Source organism: Molossus molossus, unplaced genomic scaffold (genome assembly GCF_014108415.1).
Source record: "Molossus molossus isolate mMolMol1 unplaced genomic scaffold, mMolMol1.p scaffold_m16_p_1, whole genome shotgun sequence".
Classification (NCBI taxonomy): domain Eukaryota; kingdom Metazoa; phylum Chordata; class Mammalia; order Chiroptera; family Molossidae; genus Molossus; species Molossus molossus.
This window is the reverse complement of record NW_023425344.1, coordinates 167,861,309-167,888,233: the sequence shown is the minus strand read 5'-3', so window position 1 is coordinate 167,888,233 and position 26,925 is coordinate 167,861,309. Positions and strand designations below refer to the sequence as shown.

General features: G+C 35.9%; 1 protein-coding gene across 2 annotated transcripts in view; it reads left to right on the top strand.

The window, feature by feature from the left end:
- Window positions 1–26,925, top strand: part of BAZ1A (bromodomain adjacent to zinc finger domain 1A) — a 94,358-nt gene that overhangs the window by 39,801 nt on the left and 27,632 nt on the right. For both annotated transcript variants that reach the window (XM_036251770.1, XM_036251778.1), the window contains 12 exons: window positions 2,585–2,686; window positions 4,884–4,971; window positions 7,790–7,924; window positions 9,191–9,290; window positions 9,983–10,149; window positions 12,288–12,383; window positions 16,659–16,797; window positions 18,060–18,206; window positions 22,968–23,063; window positions 23,185–23,409; window positions 25,250–25,415; window positions 25,672–25,785. In XM_036251770.1, the coding sequence (XP_036107663.1) occupies window positions 2,585–2,686; window positions 4,884–4,971; window positions 7,790–7,924; window positions 9,191–9,290; window positions 9,983–10,149; window positions 12,288–12,383; window positions 16,659–16,797; window positions 18,060–18,206; window positions 22,968–23,063; window positions 23,185–23,409; window positions 25,250–25,415; window positions 25,672–25,785 (1,575 nt within the window). The remainder of the gene's footprint in view (window positions 1–2,584; window positions 2,687–4,883; window positions 4,972–7,789; window positions 7,925–9,190; window positions 9,291–9,982; window positions 10,150–12,287; window positions 12,384–16,658; window positions 16,798–18,059; window positions 18,207–22,967; window positions 23,064–23,184; window positions 23,410–25,249; window positions 25,416–25,671; window positions 25,786–26,925) is intronic.

Genomic DNA, 26,925 nt, shown 5'->3' with positions numbered 1-26,925 from the left:
AAAGGGAAAGGGGTTGGGGGTGGGAAGAAATAAACCAAAGAACTTACATGCATAACCAATGGACACAGACAACAGTGTGGGAAAAGGCGGGAGGGGGGCGGGAGTGGGGAGGAGGGGGTCAATGGGGGAAATATGAGGAACATCTGTAATACATTCTACATTCAACAATAAAGATTTTTTTTAAAAAATGTGAAAAAAAAGAATCTAGAAAGATAAAAATCATAATGGAGTTATATCATGGTAGTGATATTAGATGAAATTTTTCTAATCTTTGCATTTTTAATTGTTCTGTGAGAATGTGTGTTGGTTAATAAATGAATATACATGTTAAAAAATAAATAAATAAATAAATAAGTCTTTTGATACACCTCATTTTTTTCTTGAATTGCTACTATCAAGCAGAAAAAGAACTTAATAGGTCACTTGTCTGTGTCTCTTATTGAATATATAGTTTGACATGCAAAATCAGTGGGTATTATGTTAATGTATATTCTTTAGCTTCTCTGAGAGTAGTTCATGTGTTTTTTCCCTGGACTATAGCAAAGATTGTAACCCTTAGAGTTAATTATATATTAGATGAGTCTTGAAGGGTTAAATCCAGATTTTGTATACAAAAAATATTTTTAATTGACATTTAAATATGATTTGCATTTGTTTAGTTGTGTTTTTTTATTTTAAAATAATTTATTTAAGATTATTTTATAGTAACTTTTAATATACTCTTCTTATTCTTTTAGGTGCTTTGAGATGAGGAATGTCTAGATTCTTAGGTTCGGCACTCTATTATTCAGTGCATTAATGTCCTTTCCCTTCTTTTTAGATTTGAATATGAGCTACCTGCATATTTTATGGCTAATTTGTTACCTTGAGTACAAAGCAAATTAATTCAGAATCCCAATTAGTAAGTGAATATTTTGCCTGTTACATGTAGCATTTAGAGGAGTATTTCTGTTGGTAAATCCCACTTGTGCCACTTATAACAAGCTCATTACAAAGTATAATTAAGTTTGGCTGTAGGAGTAATCAGTCAATTTCCTTCCTGTGTAGTGTGTACCTTCTCCTGTGAATATAGGTACTTGAAATAAACCTTTGATACAGGAAAAATGAGTAAGTTGGTCTATTACTTTATTCATAGATATTTTTAACCTGTTTGTGATTCTCAAAGAATCTGAGCTTTCACTATACATCAACATCATAAAATGCCTGGTTGTTGATAGATTGCTACTGCTGTATCCTGAGATACCAGAAAGAGTGAAACATAGTCATCTATGGACCTTTACTCTGTTGAGTTATTTCTATTAATTCCCAAATTTTAGTGATTTACTTCTAGGTTGTTCCCTACCAGAAAACATAATCTGGGTTTTCTTATGTTTTAGTATGTGGGTTGAAGGGAAGGGAAGGGAACAGTTCTTTATTGGGCATTTTCCATGAGTTAAATTGCATAACAGCACCCACATATGTTGTGTTATTTATTCCTCAGACCCATTCTAAGTGTAGATGGTCATATTCTTATATCATTGAAGAGAAATAGAAGTTGGATTAGCAGATTTGCCCAACATCACATAGTTCGTAATATCTGCAAAGCAACATATTTGTAATAAAGCCTAGGTGGTCAAAATGGGCACCAGCATTTTGTTGGAGAAAAGGTGAGGCAGAGACAGAAAGAGAGAGAACATGTATAACATAATCATTTGCCATTTTAACCATTTTAAATGTACAATTTAGTGGCATTAATTACATTCACAGTGTTGTAAAACCATCACTATTTTCAAAACTTTTTCATCACCCTAAACTGAAATTCTGTACCCATTAAGTAATAATTCCCCATTTCCTTCTACCCCCACTCCTAGTAACCTCTAATCTGGTTTCTGTTTCTGTGAATTTACCTATTCTAGATAGTCCATATAAGTGGAATCATAATATAATACTTATCCTTTTGTATCTGGCTTATTTCATTTCATATAATTTTTTAAGGTACATCCACATTATAGCATGTTGAAATTTATAACAATGAATGAATACACTCTCAAGAGAAGAAAAAAATAAGTTGGTGGGGGTAGGAGTTTTAAATGTGTACTTGTCAATTCTTAAAATGGGGTAAACTACATTATCTCCACTTTTTTTTTTAGTACGTGACCCTAGTGGGAACCAAACCCAGAACTCTCTGGTCTGCAGGCCAACGCTCCATCCGCTGAGCCAAACTGGCCAGGGCTTATCTCCACTTTTATTCTTGGATTGCAATGCTATGAAGAAGAAAGTTTAAAAGCAAATATAAGAGCTATTTGTTTGTTTACTAATTTAGCATAAACTGGGTACTCTGTGCTAATTTTCTCTGGTTATTTTCTATACTTAAGGAAAATTCATTGGATGAGTAATTAGAGTGCCTACCTAACATAAAATAGTGTCGTATACTGTTTTGGCTAATAGAATGGTGAGGGATATTAGTAACATATAAAATTCTAGTTAAAATAAAAATACATTAGGTTCTATTATAGTATGTTGTTAGAAACTAGATTTCCATTCAAAATCTCATATTTCCAAAGAAATTATTAACTGATTTGTATTTTTTCTCTGCTTTTTTTAGGAAGAAAAGTGATGCAGTTGATCCCTTACTGTTCAAGTACAAGGTGCAACCCACTAAAAAAGAATTGTATGAATGTGCTGTTGTTAAAGCCACACAAATCAGGTAAAATTCAGTATCTTCTCTATGCTGGTTTAAAGTAGTATAATTATGTTAGGTTAAGAATATTTGATGTAGCCCTGGCCGGTTTGGCTCAGCGGTTAGAGCATCGGCCTGCGGTCCAGAGAGACCTGGGTTCGGTTCCCGCTAAGGGCACCTACCTCGGTTGCAGTTTGTCCCCGGCCCTGGTTGGTCATGTGGGTGGCGGCCACTCGATGTGTCCCTTTCATGTTGATGTTTCTCTCTCTCTCTCTTCCTCTCTCTCCCTCCCACTCTACCTGAACAAAAAATGGAAAAATGTCCTCAGGTGAGGACCAAAAAAAAAAAAAAAAAGAATATTTGATGTAGAACAAATGAGTAGTGTTGCAAATGGTTGCTTCCTTTTTTAAAATAAATGTTCATTTATACGTTCATAGACTGATAAAATGAATCCTAATGGACTTCATGAGCCCTTTATTTAGATTTGTAACTAACGCCAAATAGTCTTCACATCTAGGAATTTATGAAGGATCCTATATATGAAGTAATTCTCATGAAAGAACTTAATTTTCAAAGCTGGGAAATCTGGTGGTGCTTTCAAATTCACATTTGTAATATTTTATTTATTAGACACAAACATCTGATCAGTTTCTTCTCATTCCTTAAGCAAGTTAAATAATAAAAATTGAGTATCCTTAAAAATTCCTCTTTGAGCCCTAGCCAGTTTGGCTCAGCGGTTAGAGCATTGGCCCATGGACCAGAGTGTCCCAGGTCTGGTTCCTGCTAAGGGCACGTACCTCGGTTGCAGTTTGTCCCTGGTCCTGATTGGGGTCATGTGGATGGCAGCCGCTTGGTGTGTGTCTCTTACATTGATGTTTCTCTCTCTGCCCCACCCCATCTGAAGATAAATGCAAAAATGTTCTCAGGTAAGGATAATATTTAAAAAATTCCTCTTTGAGACTTAATCAAAAGAGAGGTAGTGAAAAAGAATCAGCACTATACATAGGGAAAATCCTTATTGGTACCTACTGATTTTAATTTTTTTTCTTTTTTTTTTTTATCCTCACCCAAGGACATTTTTGCATTTACCTTCAGATAGAGCAGAAGAAAGAGAGAGAGAGAAACATCAGTGTGAGAGAGATACATTAATTGGTTGCCACCCACACAACCCCAACTGGGGCCGGGGACAAACCGCAACCGAGGTACATGCCCTTGCAGGAACTGAACCTGGGACTCTCTGGTCCACATGCTGATACTCTAACCTCTGAGCCAAACCAGCCAGGGCTGATTTTAATTTTTTTTTTTTTTTTATCCTTACCCGAGGACATTTTTTTCATTTTTTGTTCAGATAGAGTGGGAGGGAGAGAGGAAGAAAGAGAAAGAGAGAAACATCGACGTGAAAGGGACACATCGAATGGCTGCCACTCGCACGACCAACCAGGGCCGGGGACAAACTGCAACCGAGGCAGGGTGCCCTTAGCGGGAACCGAACCCGGGTCTCTCTGGACGGCAGGCTGACGCTCTAACCGCTGAGCCAAACCGGCCAGGGCTGATTTTAATTTTTTAAATTTTAATGGGCCCTAGCTAGTGTGGTTCCATTGTTAGAGCATCGACCCAAGCATTGAAGTTTTAATTCCCGGTCAAGGGCACATACCTGGGTTGCAGGTTCCATCCCCAGTCCAGTGGGGGCACCTGCGGGAGGCAACCAATTAGAGTGTCTCTTTCACATCAATGTTTCTCTCTTCTTCTCTCTCTCTCTCTCTCCCCTCTCTTTCTCTCTTTCTTCCGTCTTCCCTCCTTCCCTTCCACTCTCTCTAAAAATTAATGGAAAAAAATATCCTTGGTTGAGAATTTAACCAAAAAAGGTGAAAAAAAAATTAATGGTGATAACTTATAGGAATGATCATCTAATCTTATAAGATTTGGTTTACTCTTTGCAGTTATTTTCCTTGAGGTTTATTTTATTTCTAAGTGGTTCCTAAGCAGTAAATGTATACTATTTTAATGGACTTTTATAACACATCCAATCACGTAGATCTTATAACATTCTACATAAATACTTGTGTATGGAGTTTCTTGTTACCTCTAAATAAATACTCTTAGAAAATGAAATGTCCTTTTCCTAGTCTTGAAATTGATGTTATGAATTTACAGAGTTCATGGAGTTTGGATTGAATTTTTTGATACTAACACTTTCCTCTTTCTTTTTGTTTTTCCCCTTTAGCCGGAGAAAACACCTATTTTCTCGTGATAAACTAAAGCTTTTTCTAAAGCAACACTGTGAACCACAAGATGGAGTCATTAAAATTAAGGTAATTAGAGCAATAAAATTATTTGTTAGAAGAAGAAAAAAATGGGTAGTGATACAAAGTTATAACATTGCAGAAATGTTGTTTCAAAGTTGGTTGAAATAGCTCTATTTTTATCTAGAGCCAATTTTTAGTAATTTTCTTTATACATTGGCTTAAATACTGTTTTTGCAATTTCTAGAATTGCTAGGTGGTACAGGTACTACCACTTCTTTTTTTCTGGTAAGGAAGATTAACCAGGTAAGACTAGATGGACAACTTGGAAAAAGAAAGGTTGTAGGGGTAGAGTAACCATAATTTTTTAATAGTGTGGTTCTGGCTCACAAAAATAGATCAAAGAACAATGCTAAAATAGACCCTACTAGATAGGAGAACAACATATATAATAAAAAGAATATCAGAGACAATACTAAGCAGATAGATTATATTCATAACTGTTATAGAAACCTCAGATTATACACTGAGTAAAAAGTTAAATGGTAAAACTAATTCCTAAAAATTAGAAATATTTAACACATATTGAGAGAAATGCTAAATCTAAGTAAAGAAAAAAAAATGGAATGGGTAGGAGAGATGTATACATGTACTAGAAATCAGCTGTTATATGCCTAAGATTGATGCATTTCATTATGTGTAAATGTTACATCAAAAGAAAAAAAATGAAAAAAAAAATAGATGAGTTTACTCTATGTGAAAAGGAGCTTTTTACATCTCTGTAGACCAAGATAGATTAATATTAAATAAAACTAGGATATTTGGTTAACTCAATAAAAAATGAAATAAAATAAATCTTAATGTTATATATGCTGAAATACTTAGGAGGAGCAATAGAAAAGAAATACCAATGATGAGAGTGATTTGACAGTATAAACATATGTAGGTTTAAAATGTCCTAAATGTCAAGTGCCAGAGAAAAAAATGCTTTCAGTGAATATAATGAGGAGCTCAAGTCAATTAGAAAAACATAACTTCAGTAGAAAAATAGACCAGACATGATCAAAATTCACAGTGGATGAAATATAAAAATTTGAAAACATAAGATGGAATCATCTGAAAGAATTTAATTTTTTTAATGTGAGCATATTTATGTATTTGTCTTGTTAAGAGGAGAATGCTTAAATTATGCTTTATCGATGGCATTGACTATCAGATAGCCATATAAAATGATACTTATAAGAAGCTAACAATTTTAATAGTTGTGTTAAGTGGCTAGAATAGTGCCTGGCATTTGATAGGCAGTGAGTGAATATATGTATGAATAGTTGTTTATTTAAATAGCCAGTTGGCCAATTCCTCTAATTTACAAAAATCTCTTACACATACACATCAGTGAGCAAAAACAACCATGTTAGAAAAAGTGGTGAAGGACATCAGCAGTTATACCCCAAGGAAAATAAACTGTCAATAAATATGGAAAGAAGTTCGACTTTACTTAATAAATAAATGAAAATTAAGGTGACAATAAACATTTTTCTCTTAGAGTACAGTGAAAGATTGTTCATGGATATCTGGTATAAGCACATACATGTACACACACACACACACAAACATGTACACACACACACCTGCCCTCACCAAAGCAACAAAGTTTGATACTCAGTGTGGTGAATATAGACTGTTAGGAGTACTTACAAGTACGCAAAGATGTGGCTATTTATATATGTTGTGCAATACCTGTGTGTGAATAAGGAACCTTAGCAATTAATGTATTAAAGCCTATTTTGACTTTGTAGAGTATATTTGTAAAGAAACGACTCATGTGCTTTACATTCATATTTAAAGAGCAATTCTATATATTCAGGGGTTATTTATGTGGGATAGTAAACAACCATCTTAATAGAATTTATGTAAAATCTTAATAGATTCTTTAAGATTTATTATAGCCAGAACTGATTGGATTTTAAATGTTAAAAGCTATGTTCTACCCAAAATGGAACTATATACAATGCTTGGTGGGGGGCAGGATAGGGAGGAGGGTGTCTGTGGGGAGGGAAGGAGAAACTTTGGTAACAAAAATAAATTAATAAAATTTTTAAAAATGAGTAAAAAAATAAAGTTGAATTCCCAGTAGTAGTCCTGTTTTGTTAATACTTTAAAGTTGTGTATCATTATTTTCTTACACATTTTCTGAAAGGTATTTCTATAAATGGCACATTTTCTTCAAGAAAAATAAAGAATGATGATCTTAGCCATTAGACAAAAAATAATCTTCAGAATTGCTAATCAAAAATAAAAAATCTAGAGTTGGACATGGATAAAAGGTGAACAAGTTCTGAATACAAAGTAAAAGGAGAGAAACTCTTAGATTTAGCAGTTATTCTAGACCACATCACTTCTGATAAAAATGAGGTTGATTTTTCTGAACTTAAATTCTGTGTTGAAATTTTATAGGAATTAGTATTTCTGCTTTTATCCAGATCAAGTTTAAAATTTAATACATAAAAATATTTGTTGTCACCCCAAATTGGGAGTGGGGGGGACTTAAATGTTTAGCAGTTAGGAAATGGTTAAGAAAAATGTATTGGATTATTTACATAGAAAATCTCATATTCAAAAGCAAAGCAAATAAATGATTCTTCTATAAATGTAATTTTGAAATAGTTTTGAATATTTTATTTCAATTTTGGTTTTCTCTCTGGTAAAGCTGATTATGTCATTTTTTTAAAGGATCAAGTAAACTAACTAAAATATACATAATAGCACAAGAAAGTCTAATATTTTGGACCTGATCTAACATGTCAGTCAGATGACATGTTAGAGCATATCTATATGTGGTTTACTAATGTGTTTTTATTGTACCCTATGTCTTTTTTTTATGAAGGCATCATCTCTTTCAACATATAAAATAGCAGACCAAGATTTTTCTTATTTTTTTCCTGATAATCCACCCACCTTTATCTTCAGTCCTGCTAACAGGAGAAGAGGGAGACCTCCCAAACGAGTATCTATTAGTCAGGTAAGTAAAGAATAGATAAAAACTACGTTGTAAGTCTTAATAAAACTATTTAAAATCAAGAGCAGTGTTTGGCACCCCACCTCCATAGCCTGTAGGAAGGAACACATTTCTTCACACACAACAAAATATGTGTACTGTATGATGATAACTGCTCAGCAGTGAAGATTGCAGAAGCTTCCAGTGTGAATTTGACATGGCTCTCATACCACAGGGATTTTATACCACAGTGGAAGCAAACATAAAATGTAAACCAGGGTGAAATAGAAGGAATAAATGATGGTATTGAAACATAAAGAGTATTTAATATATGAGATAGTAAAGCAGGTTAGAGACATTATTTTCACAAGAAATAAAGTAGAAATAAACTTTTGACATTTTTTAACATTAGCCCCAGAATGTTTCTGACATGTCTGTTCTCTGTCTCTTACATAGTTGATGTCTGCACCACCTAGTTTATAAGATTTTTTTTGTTTTTCTAATGCATATTTTTTGAAGTCTCCCTTTATAGGTTACAAGTTGTTTTTTCTGGAAAGTTTTTGTAATAATTTGTAGACTATAAAATTAACTTATATTTTGTGTGTTACTATGATTAGAGTTATTAAAAGTTCAGTTATAATTCAGACAGGAAAAGGACAAAAACTGAATAAGTAACAGATGAACAAAACAAAAAGAGAATCATAGATAGAGACAACAGAATGGTGGTTACCGGAGGGGAAGGTGGCTGGGGGCATGACAAATTGGGTAAAGGGGGTCAAATATATGGTATCAGAAGGAAACTAGACTTTGGGTGGGGAGCACACAATAGAATATACAGATACTGAATTATAATACTATACACCTGAAATTTATATAGTTATTAACCATTGTTACCTTAATAAATGTCACATTTTTATTTTTATGTAAAAACAATTTTATTGATTTGAAAGAGAGGGAAGGAAGAGAGAGAGAGAAACATCAGTTTGTTGTTCCACTTATTTATGCATTCATTGCTTGATTCTTGTATATGCCCTGACCAGTGATCAAATCCGCAACCTTGGCACATGGGGATGATGCTCCAGCCAATTGAGCTAACCGGCCACGGCCTAAATATCATATTTTTAAAAGTTCAGTTATGCTTTAGAATAAAATCTCATTTTAGTATAAAGAAAATATAATTGAGGAGAGCTATTAAATATTTGTTTTTTATTCTTACTATAAGAACAAGGCAGACTATCAGTTTGTAAAGGTTGTGGTTCTACAACCTTAGTTTCTTGGTTTGTTTTTTAGGAGGACAGCATTGCTAATAAACAGACTATTGCAAGTTATAGGAATAAAGCTACTAAAGAAAGAGACAAACTTTTGAAACAAGAAGAAATGAAGTCACTAGGTGAGTTTTAACATTTCCTCCAAAAACTGTTTAGATCAGGAAAGAGTATTTCTCTGTGCCCATGTGGGGGAGGTTTCTAAAATGCGTATTTCTGGGTGGTTGTTTTTTATAAGTATAAATCATTTTTTTTCCTTTAGGTATCTATTTTTATAATAAGTGAGACCTTTGCTTATCTCTTAAAACTATTTCAAGGTATAGTATATCCCATGTTAAACTGACCTAATGCTCAATTAAACACAAGTTGGAGTTTCTAGAGCTGACAAACTGTTTTGAGCGATTTTGTCTGAGTCACACGACCTTATAAACATGGCTTCCCAAACCTGACTGTGCATATGAATCACTTGGGAACGTTATTAAAAACAGAGATTCTAAATGAGTAGGCCTGGGTGATAGAAGAGATTGTGCATTTCTAAGAAGGTGATATCCTGGCTGCTGGTCTTAGGACCACACTTGGAGTAGCAGGGCTTTCAAAGACAGGTAAATGTTTGTCCCACTGCAGTAGTCTGTCTTAAACCCAGCCAACTTGCTTTTTTGATGTTAATCACCTGCTGGCCTCCTCCAGGAATTTATAGCCCCTGTGCATCTCTGCTGATATCTCATTTAACCTTAAATTGTTTGGGGATTCTTTTGTTACACTATAAAATGTGTTAATTTCTGTCTGCGTACAGTTCTAACGTTGACCTTCTCCACAGCTTTTGAAAGGGCTAAATTAAAAAGAGAAAAAGCAGATGCCCTGGAAGCAAAGAAAAAAGAAAAAGAAGATAAAGAGAAAAAGAAGGAAGAATTGAAGAAAATTGTTGAAGAAGAGAGACTGAAGAAGAAAGAAGAAAAAGAAAGGCTTAAAATAGAAAGAGAAAAGGTATTCATTTAAACATATTATAGCTATGCTGTCTATATATAGTAAGTAGTGCTTTACATATTTAAATTCATGGTTAACTTTCAGGTGCTTTCACCATTTTTATTCACATTTATAGTTGTGTATAAAGCACTGATAAACATTATTAACTATCTCCCTTTTGCTGTGAAAAATTTAATGAATTATTTAAGGTTCAGCATATATATATATGCATGCCTTTACATAACATGCCTTTATATCTCAAAGCTTCTTTTAAAGTGTAATTCTAAAGTTAATTATCTTCATCATTTAGACTTCCAAATTTAGGGAAGGTGATAATGTGTAAAACCTTTAAAAGTAAAATATATAATAAGAAAAATACAATACAATCTATGACTAATAAGAATTATTACAGAGTTGTTATTCTCCTTAAAGAATAAGACACCTGTGATAATAAGAACATTTCAGCAAATCTTTATTATATTCTTTAGTATTAGCTATTCCTTAGAGAATCCTATAGCTATTTTTTTCCAAAGACAGTCATTGTCATTGTCATTGGTTTTCTGAGATACTCAACAAGTAGCTTTAGATGATCATGTTATACTCAGGGCTTGTTTAAATCACCTCAAGTTTTATGAATTATTTCAAAGAGGCCATTGCGGTGGCAGTGGAGATATCTAATGTATGTTCATTCCAGAAAAGGTAGAGAACAAAAAAATCCACTTGTAATCTAAATGGTAATATTTAGAGATAGCACTGTTAATACTTTGATTAATTTATTTCTAATCTTTATTCTGGACCTTAAAAATGACCCAGCATTTATAATTTTGTATACTTTTTTGTTTAACATTATAAACACTTCTTCATGTTCTTAAATAAAATAAATAAGGTGGACTTTTTAGTGACTGCTTAATAGTTAATCAAATAGATGTAACTAAGTACTTTATATTTTTTTGCCCATAAATAATGATACTCTGTTCAAATTTGTGAATAAATTTTCTTTTACTGGATTATGTCCCTGGATAAATTTGTAAAAGTAGAATAATAGATCAAAGGTAAGAACATTTTTTAAACTTTCTGTACATGTACGTGGGTATTTATTTACCAATCATGTTGTGCTTATTTGCACTCTTAGCAACAGCAAATGAGAATACCCATCCTCTTACATCCTATAAGAATGATGTTGTAGTGGGTGGATGATTTATTTCACAAGACTACTCAAAGCACAGTTAATAAGTTCTGCAACCATCTAGCTGTTTTATGTTGAAAATTTGATTAAGTGCTCATCTGTTTACCTTTGGTGTTTCTAAATTTCAAAGGAAGAATATTAACATATATTAAACATTTATTGGAAAAATTATAGTAAAATATTTATACTGTACTTTAATTAGAGACCTTTTTTTTTGCATTTATCTTTAAATAAAGTGGGAGGAAGAGCTGGGGGAGAGAGAAACACACACACATTGACTGGTTGCCATTCATACAACCCCAACAGGGACCGGGGACAAACTGCAACCAAGGTATGTGCCCCTAGTGGGAACCAAACCCAAGACTCTCTGGTCCACAGGCTGACGCTCTAACCGCTGAGCCAAACCGGCCAGGGCTAGAGACTTTTTAGGTTGGTATTTATCTTGCAATTTCAAATATCAGGACCAAGAAGTAAGGGTATCAGAAGACCAAGCAAGCAAGAGAAATGGCCCCGAGTATAAAGAAAGAGAAGTTCACCAACTATACTCTAATATTACTTTACTTACTGCTCCCTCTGTGTATCTCTAGGCTGTCAGTCAGGTTTAAATTAATCTTGAAAACAACAAGTGTATTGCAAATATAAGAGGTTTTATTTTAGGTACTCTAATAATTTACCACCTGCTGTGTCAGAATCTAATTGATTTGAAGTATGGAGAGAGCTATATTTATTATTTAAATTAATATTCAATAACTACTGTGTTGGACATTTTCTATCTTTGTAGCAGTTATGTCAAGTATGCATTGTTTGATCAGTGGTTCTAACACTTTAGCATGTATCAATTGTTAGGTCCCAACCCCAGAGTTCCTGATCCAGTGGCTAGGCCCAAGTATTTGTATTTTTTACAAGTTCCCAGGTGATGCTAATGCTGCCTTATAAATTTCTTACAAGAATTTTTATTAACCTTTTGTTTTAGGAAAGAGAGAAACTACGTGAAGAAAAGCGAAAATATATGGAACATTTAAAACAGTGGAGTAAACCTAGAGAAGATATGGAATGTGATGATCTTAAGGTATAAGTTTGTTATATGGTGTTTCACACACCCATGTCTGTGTGCCCTATGTAGCTTTGCTGATGAAATCTTTCTTTCTTTTTAATAGTGGCCTCTTCATATTTAACTGAGAGAAAATAGCCAATTAAGCAAATGCTATTTTTAGAGTGTCAAGGTGGTATTTCTTATCAAGCTTTGATAATGATTTTTTATTTATCTTTATTGTTGAAAATATTACAGATGTCCCCCCTTTTTTCTCCCATTGACCCCCTCTTTCCTGATCCCACCCGCCTCCTGCCTTCCCAACACTATTGTCTGTGTCCATTGGTTATGCATATATGCATGTAAGTTCTTTGGTTGGTCTCTGTATCTGAGTCTGTTTCTGTTCTGCTTGTTTATTTGGTTTGTAGATTCATTTGTTGATAGATATGAATTTATTGCCATTTTATTCATATTTTTTATCTTTTTCAAGAAAACCCTTCAGCATTTCATATAATACTAGTTTGTGACTCCTTTAGCTTCTTCTTGTCTGGGAAGCTCTTTATATATCCATCGATTTTAAATGATAGCTTTGCAGGATAGAGTAATCTTGGTTGTAGGTCCTTGCTTTTCCTCACTTTGAATATTTCTTGCCACTTCCTTCTGGCCTACAAAGTTTCAGTTGAGAAATCGGCTGACAGTCTTATGAGAGCTCCCGTGTAGCTAACTAACTGCTTTTCTCTTTGTTTTAACCTTTTGCATTTTGACTATTATGTGTCTTGGTGTGGGCCTCTTTTGCATTTTGACTATTATGTGTCTTGGTGTGGGCCTCTTGGGGTTCATCTTTTTTGGAACTCTCTGTGCTTCCTGGACTTGTATGTCTGCTTCCTTCACCAAGTCATTATTGTTTCAAATAGGTTTTCAATTTCTTGTCCTCTCTCTTCTCCTTCTGGCATCCCTATGATGCAAATGTTGGCACGCTTGAAGTTGTCCCAGAGGCTCCTTACACTATCCTCATTTTTTTTCTTCTTCTTCTTCTTATTATTATTTTTTAATTTTTTTTTTCTATCCTCACCTGAGGACATTTTTCCATTTTTTTGTACAGATAGAGTGGGAGGGAGAGAGAGAAAGAGAGAGAGAGAGAGAAACATCGATGTGAAAGGGACACATCAAGTGGCTGCCACCCGCACGACCAACCAGGGCTGGGGACAAATTGCAACCGAGGTACATGCCCTTAGCGGGAACCGAACCCGGGTCTCTCCGGACCGCAGGCCAACGCTCTAACCGCTGAGCCAAACTGGCCAGGGCTCTTATTATTATTTTTATTTTTGCTGTTTTGATTGGGTGATTTTTTGCTTCCTTATATTCCAAACTGGTGGTTTGATTCTTGGCTTCACCTAGTCTACCACTGATACCCTATAAATTATTCTTTATTTCAGTTAGTGCATCCTTTATTTCTTTCTGATCCTTTATTATGCTCTTGAGGTCCTCACTAAGTTTCTTGAACATCCTTATAACCAGTGTTTTGAACTTTGCATCTGTTGAATTGCTTATCTGCATTTATTTAGGTTTTTTCCTGGAGTTTTGTTCTATTCTTTCATTTGGGACATGTTTTGTTTTTTTTTTCCTCCTCATTTTGGTTGCCTCCCTGTGTTTGTTTCTATGTATTAGGTAGAGTTGCTACCTCTTCTAGGCTTGGTAGGGTGGCCTGTTGTAGTATGTGTCCTATAGGGTCCAGTGGCACAGCCTGCCTGATCACCCCAGCTGTGCCCTCGAGGTACACCCCTTGTGTGGACTGTACACCCCTCTGTTGTAATTGGATCTTGATTGCTGTTGGCACCTCTATGAGAGGGATTTTCTCAGGCTGATCAGCTGCAAGGACTGGCTGTGCACACAGACCACTGACCTCTGACAACCTTGGAGGATCAGTTGTGCAGGGCCCACCACATAGAGCAAGACTTACTTCAGCAGGGCTCTGGTACCCACTGAGTCCCCACTCTTTGAGTGTGAGGCTTGTGGAGGTGGTTAGGTCGTGGTGATTTGATGTGGTCTGATGCTGTCCAATGGGTGTGCTGGCTCTGGGGCCTCCTGAGATGTGTAAGCCAGTGTCAGCCACTGTATTCAATCCGGGGCCACCAGGCATAAGCTACTCAGTGATCTGCAGATGGCTGCCTGTTGTGCTGCGTTTGGATGTGCCCAGGAGAGGCCAAGCTGTGAATCAAGACCAGGTGCTGCTAGGGCCACTTAACTAGAGGTATGGGGCTCGCTGAGGCCAGATACAGCTTGTTTGAGAGATTTTAGGAAAATCTGAAGCATGAGCTGAGACAGGCCAATCCTATGGTAAAGCCACTGGAAACAGCTTGGGTGGGCCCAAAAGTTCAGAGGGGTAGAGCCTCAGGGAATCACCAAGGTGTGGCAAACAGTGTGAGCCAGGTTATTGGAGTCCCAGATATGGGTGCCCATCTGCCACATGAGGGTAGGGCTCTCCAAAGGAACGAGGGCTTTGGCTGGTTCATCTGTCCAAGAGAAAGCTGCCCCTCCAGCTCTTGCCCCAGTGCCAAACAATGCAATTCTTCCCTATATCTCTGGTGCCTTTCAAGCTGCCTCCCCCGCACCAGAGCCCAGAAGGAGCGAGTCTGAATAAGTCCATGCGTGGGCACTTTTAGAGGAACTGCCTGGGGCTCCAGCAGCCTCAGCTCCCCCAGCCTCAATACCTGCTGGTTTTTGAGGGTATCAATGGGGGTAAAAGGAGAAACATCTGTAACAAAAACAAATTAATAAAAAATAAACTAAAAAACACCTGCTAGTTTTTAAGCCAGAAGTTGTGGGGACTTCTCTTCTTGGCACTGGAACCTTAAGCTCTGGAGTGCCTGGTGTGGGACAGGGACCCCTTGCTCCTTGGGGAGGACTTTCACAGCTGAGGTATCCCTCCTGATTTTTATCCAGCATATGTGGGTGTGGGACCAGACTTTTGGCACTTCTGTCCCTTCTACCAGTCTCAGTGTGGCTTCTTCTTTAATTCCATGGTTGTAGGACTTCCATTCAGCTCAGTTTCAGGGTTCTGAATGATGGTTGTGTTCTGTACTTTAGTTTTAATTTTAACGTGGTTGTGGAAAGAGGTGAGTACCATGTCTACCTATGCTGCCATATTGACCGGGAGTCCCTCGATAATTATTTTTAATTTGCAGAAATAATTGGTCGTTTATATGATCCTTGATAATCTAAAACCACTGGGGCCAGGTATGCATTTAGTTTGGTTGCTAGGTAAAGAATTCTTCCATGCCCTGACCGGGTGGCTCAAAGGGTTGTGGGCTTGATCCCCAGTCCGGGAGTGTATGGGAGGCAACCTGTTGATCTGATCGATGTTTCTCTCTCACAGTGTTTCTCTTTCTCTCTCTCTCCTCCCCTTCTTCTCCCTCTAAAATCAATGAAGACATATCCTCAGGTGAGAGTTAAAAAAAAAAAAAAAAGAATTCTTCCTGTCTCCAGAAATGATCACAATATTCAAACCAAGCTCATTTAGCTCAGTTTATAAGGAAGCATTTCTAAGTCAGTAGGTGGTAGAGTAATTCTGTTCCATATCTTAAGATCCCACATTGAAGATAATATTGGCACAACTGTCTTGACCTCAGAATCTAGGCTAAAAGTCCCTCTTAACTAGCAAGTGTAGTCAGAAATACACTTCAGCCAAAAGTTCTGTTCTTAATTTGATGAAGGAAAAAGTCCTTAGGGACTATGGTTTAAGAAAGTTGGAATAAGGCCAGGACATCTGTAATTTTAAAAGTTCTAAAGGTGAGCCTGTCCTGGCCGGTGTGGCTCAATGGTTGAGCGTGAGTCCAAGCCCCAAGAAATCGCAGGTTTGATTCCCGGTCGGAGCACATGCCCAGGTGTGGGCCTGATCCCCAGTGGGGGTCATGCAGGAGACAGCCAGTCTGTGTTCTTTCATTGATATTTCTCTCTCTCCCTCCCTCTCCCTCTCTCTCTAAAAATCAATAATTAAAAAAAAAAATTAAAGGTGAGCCTGGCCAGTATGGCTCAGTGAATTTAGTGTCATCCCATGGACTGAGAGGTCCCAGTGCAGTTTCAGGGCACGCCCAGGTTGCAGGCTTGATCCCCAGCAGGGGGCATGTAGGAGGTAGCTGATACATGTTTCTGTCTCTCTCTCCTTTTAAAAAAAAAAAAGAATTCAAAAGGTGATTATTATAAACCACTAGTCTACATGAAATGATTCTTATTAAGTAAAGAGTATATCATATCTACCTTTTACAATTTTCTATACTTGGTTCAAATAGTTACATAAATTGTTTAATCTTGCAGGAACTTCCAGAACCAACTCCAGTGAAAACTAGACTACCTCCCGAAATCTTTGGTGATGCTCTGATGGTTTTGGAGTTTCTTAATGCATTTGGGGAACTTTTTGATCTTCAAGATGAATTTCCTGAGGGAGTAACCCTAGGCAAGTGCTATTGCTGTGTTATAGTTCACCCTAAAATTAGTGGCTTAAAAGAACAAATTATTCTCTCTCAAAGTTCTGTGGAGTCACTGGACCCAGCTCTTAGGTCTCATGTGGTTCCTGTCAGACAGTGGCTAAAACTGGAGTCATCTGAAGGCTTACCTGGCTACATGTTCAAGGTGGTTTCTTCACACACATGCCTGTGCTCCTCCACATGGCATCTCACTCCATCACACTTCTTACGTGGCAACTGAGGGTTCCAAGAGGCAGGACACAGAAACTGCCGGTCTTTTTAAATGCTAGGCCTGGAACTGGCAGGCCTTATATTTCTGCCATATTCTATTGGTCAGGCCTGCTGGAATTTAAGGGGGTTAAAAAATAGACTCACTTCTTGAGGGTGGCCTGGTAACTAAGTGCAAGGAAGGAAAGAATTGACACCAGCCGTTTTTGAGACAAGTTGATGCCTACCTTTAATTTGTGGTTCTGTCTTGTCCCTATACTAACATACTTTAACTTATATAAACATCATTTTTAAGAGCTAACCTAGTACGAGGAGAGCTTTGGATCATATTTTGAATCTTTAGCTGTCAGAAGGTAAAATAATATCTTAAGATCCAAGTAAAGACCCTCAAAGACAGAATTATAATGCCACTCTTATTTTAATAATAGTGAATTCTTCAGGAGGACTTTTACATTCCCTCAATTTCTCTCTAGGAGCTAGGTGAAATATGAATCATTGTTACAGGTCTAATCAGTGCTGGTTTAGGTAAGATAGATAAGAAACATTTATGACTTGGATGTAATATTAGATTATACCTAATACTGATAATTACCTCTCCTGTGCACTATTTGGGAAAAGTAATGTCTCATATAGCTCTTAAGAACGGTGGGGAAACAATACCAAATTTTTACATTGTTATTCAAATTAGAATAAAATCATAATTTTTAAGATGTGCCTTAATTTGCACCTCAAATTTAAACTTAGATGAAATATTGTATTTGATCTACTTAGTCTAATTTGGCTTTCTTGAATGCAGTGATTTTGGCTTATGATTTTATTGGAATTTATAGTAATCAAATTATAATTGTTTTTTTGTTGTTGTTTGCTTTTTACCTTAGATAATACTTGGCTCTACTTTGATAAACGGGCACTTAAGAAAATAGTTACACAGGCTATTGTTGATTACAATGTTTATTATTCCATTGGAGTGTTTTTCCAGTATATGAACAGAACTTTAAATTCATTTCAAACATTTTATTCACAGAAGTGTTAGAGGAAGCTCTTGTAGGAAATGACAGTGAAGGCCCACTATGTGAATTGCTTTTTTTCTTCCTGACTGCCATCTTCCAGGCGATAGCTGAAGAAGAAGAGGAAGTAGCCAAAGAGCAAATAACTGATGCTGACACCAAAGGTCAGAATTCATATTATTGTTGGTTGATAGTGGCTTTGTAGTGACTCATTTTTTAAGGTTATTTTTAATTTAACTTAGCTTTTACAATTATAAAATATAGTTGTTTAAGTTACCAAAGTCTTGAGTCATATACTGGGAACACATTATCAGTTGTTTTATAAAAACTTTGTTTTAATGTATCCTGTTTCTGATGACCTTAAAAATATTTTCTCCTCAATTTGTCTTGCTTTTTATTCCTTCAGATCTCTCCTATGATGTAGAAGCATTATAGATTTCATTGACTAGTATCTGTAATTCCAAGAGATTCTTCTAAGTAGCACTGATTTTTTTTTTGCCCCAACCTAAGGAAATACTTTAATTGTTGTTATTAATACTTTACATTGAAAATGCTACTGCTGATTCCATTTTAGATCTGGCAGTTTTTAAATCAGAATTAAATAAAATTTAATTTTTTTATTTTGCTATTTAGTTTGAACTAGAGATTTAGCTTTTAAAATTCTGTGTATTTAAATATCTAGAGTCAGTGTGTGGTACATATTAATGTAGGAATAATTTTTGGATAAACTCTTTTTATTTTTAAAACAGTATGTTTAATATTTTGCTTAGGATTCACCTCAATAAGAGGAATCATTAACCCTGTATATTAAGAGATTGATTTGGTTCCCTAAATAATAATCTCTGTGAACTTAGATACCTGTGAGATTTAGGAATAGAAGCTTTATTAAACAATACTTTAATGTATTGCATAAAAATTCACAATAAGAAATAACTGTTAGGAGACATCTTGATAGCAGAATCTTGGTACAAAAAGGTAGGACATTCCTCTATTCAAATAGTATTGTTAGCTTTAGATAATTTGAGCTTATTTTCCTTTGCCTGCTCTTTGGAGCAACAGGATAATGATAAGTATGCATCCAATGTTGGTTGCCTTTTGATTTTATAGCCTGAGTTCAAGCAAAATATATTTTCTAACTTGAGTGCCAATCACCATAGATCCCTTATCAAGGCCATTTTAGCAGTGTGGTTTCTGTTGTCATCACAGATAACTTAGTCAATTAAATGAAATTCTGCGAGAGGGAAGACGGAAGGGTAAATCATTCTTAAAACATCTAGAGATTACCTAAGATGACAAGTACCAGCACTAAAGATGGGTTATCTAAGACAGACAATGTAGCACATACTCATTCTTATAGACATTAGGTTGTCTTAATCACCAATAACATCACAGGGTTATTGACCAAGTTCTGACCTTAATTCTGGACATAAAACTATGTTTAATTCAAGACTTGAAACAGATGAACATTGTAGTTTTGAAAGTCCCAGTGACAAAAAAATGGGTGACAAAATTGTGTTGGAAAATGAGCTAGTGTAAGGAAAAAATATATGTGACCGTTGGTATTTGTATTATCATTACACACAAACGCACGCACGCACACACACACACACATACATATATATTTTTAAATTCTTCAGAGAATATTTTTCTACTTATTATCAGATAGAGTAGAAAGGTAGGAGAGAGAGAGACAGAGAGAAATATCGATGTGATAGAGCCACATCGACTGGTTGCCAACCACATGACCCCACCAGGGTTGGGGACAGACCGCAACAGAGGTACATGCCCTTGACTGGAATCGAACCTGTGACTCATTGGTCCGCAGGCCGACGCTCTAACCATTGAATCAAACTGGCTGGCCGGTGCTATTATCATTATATTTTGTATTCATTATTTGATCTGTAATTTTTATAGCTCTAATTCTTTTTTTTATCCTCACCCAAGGACATTTTTTCATTTTTTGTTCAGATAGAGCAGGAGGGAGAGAGAGAGAAACATCAACGTGAAAGGGACACATCAAATGGTTGCCACCCGCACGACCCAACCAGGGACGGGGACAAACTGCAACCGAGGTACATGCCCTTAGCAGGAACTGAACCTGGGTCTGTCTGGACCGCAGGCCAACACTCTTTAACCACTGAGCCAAACCAGCTAAGGCTATAGCTCTAATTCTTTATAGAACTGTCTATACATATAAATGTAAGGTCTCTGAATAAGTATTATCCTTTAAATAAAGGTTGTAATGTTCCTTTTGAAAATATTTATTGAAATGTGAGGGAGGGGAAAAAATACTTAGGAATTTTTCACCTTTCTCTCACTTTCCTATTAACCACATTTTACCTAATTATTTTAATTTCCATAAGGGCCCTAGATTGTTCCCCCTGGTATTTTTCATATGTCCTCTCATCTCAGTAACAAAAAGGCTTGTTGGCTGTTTTTCTAAAGCAATTGAATGGTCAGATGGGATTGAATATTCTCTTACTTTCTCTTTAGCTGGTCTTAATAGTAAGGTGTTTTCCTGCTATTTCTAGAAGGGGAAATTGGACAGATAAGTATGAATTTATCTTAGTGATGAAAAAACAGGTTCAGTGAGGTTATTTACTGAAGATCACATAGCTAGCTAATAAGTGATAATAAGACACTATACATGTATTATTTCATTTAATCCTCATATCACCATTGTGAGGTGTAGATATGACTATTTTCTGCCTTTTTACATATAAAGAAACTTAGACTTCAGGAGTTTAATTAACTGGCCCAAAGACACAAAGCTAATAAGAAAGTGATGGGATACAAACTTAGGCAGTCGGGTCTAGAGCCTCATAATGACTATGCTATCTATAATGGCAAAGAAGTTGAAATTTTGAGTATTTGTTTCTCTAGCATTACCCATAAAATTATGTCTTCAAGATCTAATTTCTTTGGCCTTTGGTCTCCCTGTTGTTATATCAAATCTTGGGAATTTTTACTAGCAGTTTTTAAAATCATATATTAAAAATATCTATTTCTCACTTTAGTCTTATATCATAAACTTAAAAGCCCTTCAAAGTATAAGAATAAGAACATCCTTCTTATATAGAATAGTTTTATATATTTGCTGAGATATTTGTTTAGTGTTGGAATTTTATATGCATAATTCTAGATTACTATGATGATAAAAGTATCATTTAGATAGTCATAACACATATAGTTCAACTATATATTCTCTTAGTATGATGTATCCAAGTGACCATCTCAAAGCAAATCCTAGAGTGATATTTACAGTTTCTGGAGAGTATCATTTGGTAGATAAATTTAGTTAAGTAATATATATTTTAACATGTTAATTGAACACAAAAGTAGACTGTTATTTTGTTGGTTGTCCATTTCCTAAGGCCTTTATAGAATCTGTCCTAGGAAATTAGAGCTTATAATAGATAAAGTAGGTTGAACATGTGATTGCTGCAAAGGAGGAGCACTTTTACAGCTCTACAACTAGGGCTGTTGTTAATTTTAGAGTGCCTATCAATTTTAAGTTTGACTATATGTAAAGTGAAAATTTAGAAAGTTTTAGGTCTATTATTTCCCTGGTGAGGAAGAACATGTCTGTCATTTGTCTAGATTCATGGCCTGGTAAGAATAACTTCTGCATGTATGTAAAATTTAGATTATTTCTCCTGTGTAGTATTGTTTATGCTTTAAGTGCCATGATATTATCAAGGATTGTAATCAGACAGGATACTAGAGCTGCCTTTTTCCCTTAGTAAAGGACAATGGTTCTGTTCTCTAAGATTCATTTTTTGAGCTTGTGAACTTTGGGAAGGAAATCATATAGTAGAAGGTTAATGAAACACAGAACTAGCTTAGCCCAGTGATTTTCCAAACTCTAATCCATAGAGTCCTTCAAGTTGTATGGGGACTCCTTGCTGCCACTGCAGGAGAGTTGGAAAGATGAGTGGACAGGATAGTCATCTCCATAACCCCACTTTAACAAGGGCATCTTTTATGTCTTTTATATTGGGCTTCCAAGAAATTTTTGAAGAATTTAAAAACTACTGATCTAGACTCAGGCCTTTAAGAAAAATGAAGCCAATTTAGTGATTTATCTAAAGGCTACATACTGTGGAACTAGGGACTGGCGGAGCTAACACTAGAGTGTACATGATCTGACTCTTAGTCTGAAGCTGTGTCCACTGTACTATGACATAAGCTTAAGTTTTGTAACCTTCAAGTTTTTCATAGTTGACAACTTTAATTTTTTTATGTATTATAATTAGAAATAATTATATATGCTAATGCTTTAAATACATTTGTGCTTGTTGATTTGCTCTTTAGTCCTATTTGTAAACTAAGCACTGTTTTCCAAGCTAAAGCAATTTACTTAGAAAATCTTCCTATTGTTTTTTGGATGGGAGAGTTTTCAAAATGAAAACAAAATGTAAATGTGTAGGGTAAATCAATGGTTGAGTGACAGCAGTGCTGTCTTTAAGTTCTTCTAGCTCTTTTCTGTGTTAGTTTTATGATCATTACAACCTATACTTTGTTATGATTCAATCTTAAGATACTTATAAAAGATTGGATATCTTCACGTGGGTTCTGATTTTCAAAGTAGACTTTTCTCAAGTTTTATTGAGTAAGGAGATTTGTTATTTTAAAGTGTATTTTACCATTTTTTGGAAGGTATATGTGCAACTTGTTGGTAACTTGGAAGTTGTCTTCTCTATGTTAAGTAAGAAAAATATTAATATGTAGTGCATGTCGCAGGATTTATAGTGTTAGGTGGAGACCAGGCAGAATATAAATGATGCTTGTACTCAGTGTTGGTTCTTTTGAGGTTTGTGAATATTAAGGTGTTTGCTGTTTCTTTCATCATTGTAAAAGGGCATTGTTCCCAAATATTCAAGCTTTGATTTGCACTCTAGAATAAAGTATTTATTTCCTTAAAGATCTAACAGAGGCTTTGGATGAAGATGCAGACCCCACAAAATCTGCACTGTCTGCAGTTGCATCTTTGGCAGCTGCATGGCCGCAGTTGCACCAGGGTATGTGTGGGCTTTTTTTTTTTTTTTGGCTTTTTATTTTTAATTTTATAAAGGTAACATTTTACATTGCTGAGGATTTATGGTTTACATTCTAAATGACTATTTTAATTTTTAACCATAGGCTGCAGTTTGAAAAGCTTGGATCTTGATAGCTGCACTCTTTCTGAAATCCTCAGACTGCACATCTTAGCTTCAGGTGCTGATGTAACATCAGCAAATGCAAAGTACAGATATCAAAAACGAGGAGGATTTGATGCTACAGATGATGCCTGTATGGAGCTTCGTTTAAGTAATCCCAGTTTAGTGAAGAAACTGTCAAGCACTTCAGTATATGATTTGACACCAGGTAAACTTTGCAAATTGGAATTTGGATAACCTTTATACTTTCTTTTTTGTGTTTAAGTTTTGTTGTTGTTTGTCAATGCTCACCTGAGGATGGTTTTTCATTAATTTTTTAGATAGAGTGGAAGGGAAGAAGGGAGAGAGAGAGAGAAACAATGATGTGAGAGAGACACATCGATTGGTTGCCTTCCACATGACCCCGACTGGGGCTGGGGATCGAACTTGGAACCCAGGTACGTGCCCTTGACTGGGAATCAAACCCAAGACCCTGTGGTCTGCAGACTGATGCTCTAACTGCTGAACCAGACCGGCCAGGGCTAACCTTTCCACTTTCTACCCTCTTATGTCTCCTATACCCAGAAGACTAGGTAGCTAATGAGAAATTTTGGATGATAAGCGGTTTTAAAAGAGAAAGAGAAAATACAATCTCTTTTTTCCAAAAGCATTGGAATACCAATAGTGACCTAAATTGAAACTATTACTATTGTTCATATTAGCTTTAATTATTTATTTCTTTATTATTTGTCTTTTCTATTATTTAATTTTTTTTTTTTTTTTTTGGTTTGTCTACTGAATATACGTTTAAAAGGATAAGGGAGAGCCCAGCCAGTGTGACTCACTGGTTGAGCATCGACCCATGCATCAAGAGGTCACCGGTTCAATTCCCAGTCAGGGTACATGCCCAGGTTGTGGGCCTGATCCCATTGGGGGGCATGCAGGAGGCGGCCAGTCAATGTTCTCTTTCATCAATGTTTCTCACTCTCTCTCCCTGCCTCTCTCCCTCTCACTCTATCTGAAGATAAATGTAAAAATATCCTCGGGTAAGGATTTAAAATAAAGAAGAAAAAGAAAACAAAACATATAATACAAGTAAAGGATCTTAATTCCTAACATTCATGTAGTTTTTATCATTGGTGCTAGTGTTTTTCAGCAGTCTTTTCAGAGTAGCAATTTGCCTATTGCCATTTTATGTATTTATTTATTTATTTAATATTGACTCTAGAGAGAGAGAAAGGGACAGAGAGATAGAAACATCGATGAGAGAACATCAATTGGCTGCCTCCTGCATGCCCCACACAGGGGATTTGGCCCACAACTTGGGCATGTGCCCTGACCAGAAATCAAACTGGCAATCTCTTGGTGCATGGGTCAACACTCCAACACTTAGCCACATCTGCCGGGCTGCCTATTGCCATTTTAAAGAAGATTTATGTGGTTATAATTTAGTTTTTATTTGAACTTTATATGTGAACCTAAAAATTAAAACTTGAAAAATAATTCTTGGTAATTAAAAAAGTTTTCATGTCTAATTCACTAGTATATAAGGTAGTCACTGGTACAGTGATATCTCGGTTCTCGAACGCCTCGGTTTTCGACCAAATAGAGATTCGAGAAACTTTTGTCTCGGAATCCGAACAAATATTTGGAACTCAAACTTCCGAGATGAGCCGAATGGCGTTCATTCGGCCCAGCGCGCCTTGCTTGCGTCATCAGTGTGAGTGCAGAGAGAGAGTCACGCTTTGTGGAGTCACGCTTTCCTATTGGTTTCATTGCTTCGGTTCTCGAACAATTCGGTTCTCGACCGTCCTCCTGGAACGAATTATGTTCGAGAACCGAGGTATCACTGTATTTGAAATGCCTTGTATATCACATAACTAACTGTTACATTGGACTCAAAGTTGCTTTTTTCTGAAGACATGCCATTGGCATTTATGATCTTAAGAGACTTTTCCAAAACTATTCCTTGGTAAACATTTTCACATTGAGCCGCAAATAAAAAATTTTCAAACATAATTCCTTTTTTGTCATTGATAATACAGAAGTTCTTTACCATTGTTTTATAGGAGAAAAAATGAAGATACTTCATGCTCTCTGTGGGAAACTACTGACCCTCGTTTCTACTAGGGATTTTATTGAAGATTATGTTGATATATTACGACAGGCAAAGCAGGAGTTCCGTGAGTTAAAAGCAGAACAACATCGAAAAGAGAGGGAAGAAGCAGCTGCTAGGTGAGAGACAATTGTTGTCAGTTGTGACAATGATAGGTGCTTAATTTTTTGCATCTGTAACTATTTTTCACATTGGGCTGTAATGTAACACTGGCTCACACTGATGTTTGCTGGCTTTACTAAGAGGTTATGAATGAATTGCTGCATTATGGCTTTGTGATAACATTTGGAGCACTTTCCATAATTTGATGATTAAAGGCAAGATGCTAAAAGTTAAAACATCAAATAGAATATAATATTTTATTTTAATTTTCAGAATTCGCAAAAGGAAGGCAGAAAAACTTAAGGAGCAAGAACAAAAAATGAAAGAGAAACAAGAAAAACTGAAGGAAGATGAGCAAAGAAATTCAGCTGCAGATATATCAATTGGGTATGGTTTGAATTATACTGTTCATCTTGCTTTCCATAAAGAATTAAAGTCAGTGCCTTGAACTCTAAAGTGCTTTCAGAATTTTTAGAAAACTAGTGTTCTATACATACAGTAATTTTGTAGTGAGCCTGTGAAAGTTACATAGCATAAACAGTCCTCAAGAATACATGTGCTGTGTTTTAAAGTACTTCCATCCTGGCCGGTGTGGCTCATGGGTTGAGTGCCGACCCATGCACCAAGAGATCACTGGTTTGATTCCCGGTCAGGGCACATGCCCGGGTTGTGGGCCAAATCCACAGTGTGGGGCATGCAGGAGGTAGCCAATCAGTGTTCTCTCTCATTGATGTTTCTATCTCTCTCTCTCTCCCTCTCTAAAATCAATACAAAGGAAAAAAATATATATATATTTTTTTTTTCCATTTTTTTTTTTTGTTGTTCAGGTAGAGTGGGAGGGAGAGAGAGGAACAGAGAGAGAGAAACATCGATGTGAAGGGACACATCGAGTGGTTGCCACCCGCACAACCGACCAGGGCCGGGGACAAACTGCAACCGAGGTACGTGCCCTTAGCAGGAACCGAACCCGGGTCTCTCAGGACCGCAGGCCGACGCTCTAACTGCTGAGCCAAACCGGCCAGGGCGAAAAAAATATTTTTAATAAATAAAAATAAAAGTACTTCCAGGGAATCCAAACCTCATTTTCTCATAGAATTAATGTTGTTAATGATAATTTCCCAGAAAACTTTAAATAGGCTATTTTTAACTGGTAATATGTTTCTGGCATTAATAATATATCCCATACTCCACTACCATCATCATCACAGTTGTACGCTGTGCTTCACAGAGCTCCTCTGAGCCTATTAAGGAATAGGAATGGGATTGGAGGTTTTGGTAGAAAGTATAGAGAAAGGATGAAAACACCTTAAGTAATTTAGTGACTGCCTAAGTATTTTATTGCATTTCCAAATATTTGGGATGAAGATTGGCTATGAAGACAAGAAGGAATTTTTCCATATTGTAGATTCCAAACTGTATTCAAATTTAGCAGAAATAATTTTTTTTTTACAAAATCTGCAAAGGAATGTTTTAAATACCTCAGTATTGCAAAATTAGTGTAATGACTTTTGATTATAATTCCATGTA